The sequence below is a fragment of the Pygoscelis adeliae genome, unplaced genomic scaffold (assembly GCF_000699105.1).
Source record: "Pygoscelis adeliae isolate BGI_AS28 unplaced genomic scaffold, ASM69910v1 Scaffold286, whole genome shotgun sequence".
NCBI lineage: Eukaryota > Metazoa > Chordata > Aves > Sphenisciformes > Spheniscidae > Pygoscelis > Pygoscelis adeliae.
Window position 1 is genome coordinate 883,559 of NW_008825076.1, and position 6,000 is coordinate 889,558.

General features: G+C 43.9%; 1 protein-coding gene across 1 annotated transcript in view; it reads left to right on the plus strand.

The window, feature by feature from the left end:
* EYA2 (EYA transcriptional coactivator and phosphatase 2) overlaps positions 1 to 6,000 on the plus strand; it is a 61,946-nt gene that overhangs the window by 51,153 nt on the left and 4,793 nt on the right. The window contains exons 10-13 of the mRNA XM_009326728.1: positions 865 to 923; positions 3,139 to 3,299; positions 4,332 to 4,446; positions 5,051 to 5,177. Coding sequence (XP_009325003.1) covers positions 865 to 923; positions 3,139 to 3,299; positions 4,332 to 4,446; positions 5,051 to 5,177 — 462 coding nt within the window. The remainder of the gene's footprint in view (positions 1 to 864; positions 924 to 3,138; positions 3,300 to 4,331; positions 4,447 to 5,050; positions 5,178 to 6,000) is intronic.

The following is a 6,000-nucleotide window of genomic DNA, read 5'->3' on the forward strand; positions in this document are numbered from 1 at the left end:
TCTGTTTTGTTTTTACCTGCAGCAGTCATGGTGAAAGGAGATTTAAGGTGGTGGGAGAAGCTTCCTGATTTTTCTCTTTCTAATCTTAATGCTAAGACTAGGAAAGAAACGAAAGAAATAACATTTCTCAAATTTTTGAGGCAGGGCCTCCACCATTGAAACAATGAAGAACTTTGGAAGATAAGATCAAGAGTACATACTTCATGCAGGCTGAGCTCCAAGTATATATTCTGGTTAAATTTCCTGTGCATGAATTTCCTCATTACTGACACACATTATTCCTTAACTCTGTCTGTGGCTGGGGCTATGAAAGGGTGCCGCCTTCAGTGCTTCAGCCCAGCTTCCCTGCACATCAAAGGAAGCTCAGCCCCCTCAGAATGAACTGGGAAAACACCAGCAGGACAGGCGTCTGGAAGTTTCTTTGGGACAGACCTTCTTCCCTTGTAATTATGTGGGCATACACCTCCTGTCCAAAGCAGTATTCTGACGGGGGAGAGGCTGCCAAATCTCTGCTGGAGCGTGCATACAAAGTTTAAAAAACACAGTTTTCCTGGCTAAAATGCAAGCATATCTCTCTCCCTCCTGTCTGCATAGGAAGGATTTTCACTTACGGTATTATTCAAGAGCTGTTGTGCCTTTAGGTAACAGCAGATCACACATACGCACACACACACTCACTGTCTGTTCATATTTTGTCCCTTGTTCCTAACAATTAACTGACTAGACTGTGCCAGTCAATAGTAGCAATATGTAAGATTTTATCTCCTTAATATTACCCTTAAAGTAATTTTCTATTACATTTGTTCAAAATTTTTTTCGAAGCATTTACTTACTGTTGTATTTTCTTTTTCATACGCTTCTCAGGACTGTGACCAGATCCACATAGATGATGTATCATCAGATGATAATGGTCAAGATCTAAGGTACGGGATCTCCAGGCTGGAAGCTGCAAGTCAGATAGTCCCCAGCTGTTTGAAAATAGCAGGGGGCTGGTCAGTGATGTAAACAGCCATGTGCCCTCTCCCCTCCCTGGCTCCATGCTGTCTGCATTTTATTAAGCACACAGAAGCACAGAGTCCTCTTTGTCACATTAATATGCCTGTGCCTACTGTCAAGCCCTGACTGTACTGAGCTTTGAACCATCCTGGGAAATATATCTAAAATTAGGTTGAACTCTAGTCAGACTACACTAGTTTCTGATATGATTTGGCTAGCCAGTTGGCACAGGTGTGGCCAAAACACCTCAAAAACAGAATGAAAGTTTCCCACGGCTCAATCTGTAATGAATGGGCTTAGTAGTGAGGACTGCGGACCTTGCCATGCCAGAGCCTTGTCACTGGTAGAAGCTTGTACCAAAACTACACCAAACATGAACATTATATACAAGTTAGAGCATCATGTACATAAAACTACTTCTGTACAATTACATCTGCCTTTCCCAAAGTGTTGCCTGCAGAGTCATGGTAATTGGCACAAGAATGAAGTGTGCAGAGCTCCTACAGAGCTTTATAATTTGTGTTTTTATGGCTGGTTATTATAAGAAATTGGTGCAAAAATAGCACAGAAAACATGAAGTGTTTTAGGGAAGAGACTTTTCCTTCTGCAGAGAACATTTGAAAGATTTTTTGCTGTAACTGAAATGCTAGTTTGTGCTTTGCAATCCACTGAAATGGCACATGTATATTTAGGTCCTTTGGCTCCAGTGGCCTGTACACAGGTGAGTCTGGATACTTGTGCAGGCATTGATTAAAACATTAATTTGGGTTTTATCTCAATCAGTGCGCTTACTTTGAGTGAACAAAAAAATCCGTATGCTAACTGTGTATCTTGAAACCTGTGAAAAGCCCCTGCCTGAGTAGTTTCAGTTGTTTCAGAAATACTTCTCAGCTGCTCATGGCAGCTATGTGGGAAATGAAGCTGAGCTGACTGAAGTATGTTAAGCGTGTTAAACTCCTATCTGGATGCTCTAATACAGAAATAAAGTGGCATCAGGGCTTTCCAGAAAGGGAAATTACTGTGCAGTAAATCAGGATGGGAATATACAAGCACTGGCTGCTCCCCCAGTGAGGTGTCAGAAGCACTATAAGCTGAGCTAACTTCAAGCTGCAGCTGAGAAAGGTAGGTCTGTGTCACTGAGCTTTTCTGTCCCTTCCCTTGCTCTGGTTCAAGCCAAATTTGTCCAAATCCACTGTGTCTGTGACCTGATCCAGCCAACTGTGCCCCATGAGCTGCAGCTGCCCTCTTCCATCGCAGCTCAGTCTGAGATCTGCTCAAACCATGAAACCCATCCTGATGCTGTCATCCGGCAAACATTTTAAGGTGACATGAGCTGGTACTGCCTCTGTGTGCCCTCCCCCAAACCAGGGAACTGATCTAGGTGAAAAGCAACTTCTTTGTTTTTTTAAAGCTGTATTATCTTTTAACTGGAACAGTTCCCTGTTCTGATTCACCTCAGTGCTGAAGAAGTGGTTGTGCTGGTACAAAGAAGGGGACATCGAGGAGGGCTGAAGACAGGAACAAATGCCTGTTTGAAGGCAGGATTGCTTCCTTCAGAGAAACTGCCTGTTTAAGGTGTTTGTGGAGCTTTCACTTGCTTTCCTTTACCCAGTTCATTGTGGTAATTACTCTAGAGTTGCTTTGAAATATTAACTCAGTTAAAAACACCCCCAAAGTTTACATGTTGCAGGCAGTTAAGGCTCCTTTAGTTAATTTCTTAATTTTTTTTCTTGATCGAATGTGTGTTCAGAGCCTGTTTAGCAGTACAGCCAAGGAGTCAGAAAGATAACACCAGAATTTTGTCCTGTAGGATTTGAGTATTTCTGCAGTTACCTTACCAGCCTGGATGAGAGGCAGGTGAGGACTTTCAGTGACCTGAGGACAGTCAGGTGTTTGTAGTCCAGAGAACCTCAGAACTGGCAGGGAGTGCTAAGTAACATGCATGTTGTTACTGTAAACACAATTTTTTAAATCTGTGCTAGTAACCGTGCTAGAGATGAACTCCAGTTCTGTACAGCATGTCCTGTGTATATCTCTGCTGCCACTTGTCTCCACATTTCTTTTCAGTTGTTTCCACTCCCTGCTGGCACTGTATAGACTGTAATTATATTGACCTCTCCCCTTCCCTCCTGCCTTTCCCAGCACATACAACTTCTCTGCAGATGGCTTTCACAGTTCAACTGCCAGTGCAAATCTGTGTCTGGGCTCGGGCGTTCATGGGGGAGTTGACTGGATGAGGAAATTAGCATTCCGCTACCGTCGGGTGAAAGAGATGTACAACACCTACAAAAACAATGTAGGGGGTAAGTGTCTATGGCCAGGCAACAAGCGTGCCTTTCATCTTCACAAATACTTCTGACCCTGCTAGGGACATGCTATGGAGGAGGTGTAGAGAGCATCCTGATGAGAATACTTCACACTGAGCTGAGCAAGTGTTTCAGCAGTCATCCTTAAATAAGGTTCTGTACAGGATTTGCAGGAGGTATGCTAAAACACCTGGTTTAGCAGTTGGAGGACTCAAGTCTGAGTGTGGGGCTTTATTTTATAATTTCTTTGGCAGGAAAGCAACCTTCTCCAATTTTCCAAAATGCTTAGTATGCAAGCAATCAGTTCAAAACTAAATGTGCTTTTTTTTTTCAACAGACACATGGCTGATCTCTGAAGGCATTCTTGTATCGTAACAGCCTGTTCTTAACTCCCCCAAAACAATACCACTAGGTATCAGGATGCCCTGAGTTCCTTCATCTCAGCTAGTTCCAGACAGTTCTTCCAATAGGCTGCTCTGCTTCTCTTTTAGAACATCAGTGCCAGGTCTCTGACTAGAAGGAGAAGGAAGCAAAACTCAGAATATCGCCACAACATTTTTTTTTTAGTTGGAGGAATAGCGTACCTGCATGTACTGGAAAGGGTACACAGCTTCTCAAGAGAAACAAAATCATCCTGGCTTCAGATGGCTCTCAGCTCAGGCCACTACCCACTATACACAGCTCCTTCATCTTCTTGCTCACTTCCCGTACGAGCTTTATGCTAACTCCAAGAAAGGTGTTTTAATGAGGTCCCGCAGCATGCAGGTGACTGATCCCATTCCCCTGGAGAGGAAGGAAGCTGAGCTGCAGTAGCATAGGAGCGTGCTGCAGACAGGCCTCGTGTACCTCAGGGCAGAGCCTTGAAGTGACATGGCAGTGGGCAAAGGGAAGCAGCCTGCACGAGGGCCAAGAGAAGGGCGGTGGGACAGATGGGGCTCAGAACACAGACAGGAGCCCTTTGGCATTCTACACACAAAGCCACGCAACTCCCTTTCTGTGCTTCTGCAAAGATGCTTTCCCTGCTTACAGGTTTAATAGGAGCTCCTAAGAGGGAAACCTGGCTGCAGTTAAGAGCAGAACTTGAAGCGCTGACTGATCTCTGGCTCACTCATGCTCTGAAGGCACTGAATTTGATACATTCCCGGTAAGAACAGCTTAAAGAATTGCCTACAGGCTTGATCCAGGATCTCCTTTGCTTCCCTTTTTTCCCCCCTTCTAAACAAATCTAGACATGTTCATAGGACTTTGCTGGCCAAACCTGTGGGAGGCCAGCCTGCACATGTTTGCCAGACTTGAATTATCAAGGGTTGGGGTGAGCCTGAGATGATGAACTGAGCAAAAGAAAAAACAGTCTTTTTCTTGCCTTCCCTTGGCTACCTCATCTGTGGCACGCTTTTCATGTGAGCAGATTTACAAAAGAGTAGGAAAGGGAGAAAAGGGCTCTTCTATCCCTGAACATGTTCACTCAAAGAACCCAGCACAGACATTACCATATGGTGTTTAAATCCCCACAAAACAGATCCTGGCATGCGTGCAGTAAGGCTGCGTCACTGCTGCTAGTTTGTTTTATGTTTTTTTCATTCTACTAAGTTGATAAAAAGACAATCACATTATCTGCCCCCAGCTGCATGATCTCCCAATGGCTCGGGAACTTGCAGTTGCAAGAAAGATTTGCTTCCTGCCATCTTTCAGTCTAGAGTAAAAGAAAGAAACACAGATTGCCACTTCTACTAACTTTTGTTTTCTAGGCCTAACTGTGTTAATGTGTTGGTCACCACAACTCAGCTTATACCAGCTCTTGCTAAAGTGCTTCTCTATGGACTGGGCACTGTCTTCCCCATTGAAAACATTTACAGTGCAACAAAAACAGGTAAGAGCAAACCAACTTAGGCCTCACTGAAGATAGACTGAAGTTTTGTCCCTAGGTCAGGCACATCCATCCAACCTGATAGCAACAAGCAATATATGAGCTTTATTTTTAGCTCCATGTTTACACATCTCTAATTCACATCCTGACTGCCCGCTTTTAAGCTAGTACAGCCTGCAAAAAAAAAAAGTCTTCCCAAGTGTCTCCATGGGGGAGTGAGCCTGAAAAATACCCGCCCTATGGAGCATCTACTGCATGTGGGATGTTCAGCTGCACCCAGCTAGGAGGAAGACAGTCTGGTTGGTCCTGTTACATACAGAAACACTGTTTGGATCCTCCTATTCTTGCAGAGGGGTCAAGTGTGCTGAATGAGCTTTATGAAGCTGTGTGAGTAATAAATACTGGTAGGGTTGGCTTGGGGCTATTTTTGTGTTCTGTCCTTTCTGGTATAATTGTTTGAACCTCTGAGGTTTGTATTTTTATGTTTTTACTGCAACCAGAATGAACAGAAAAGGGCTTTCGAAACTGAACACCACGAGTGTCACATCAGTCTACCAACTGGCCGTCTAAGTAATGCATCAAAGTCACAAAGCTTACAGAAAACTGGCAGCACTTGGAAGTCCTTGGCTGATAAAGAAAATGCTAGTAGCTGTCTTGAGATGGAGAGAATCCATCTCCAATGAAGATTCAGTTAGGTTCTAATTTCAAAAGAAAACAAGGAATGTAGCAGCAAGTTCAATTAGGTCCCAACTCCATTTCCAGGACCTGAATGTCAGCCCCACCTGCTGTATGTGTCCAGATAAAAAAATGTGTCTTTTCTTCTGTTGCTTA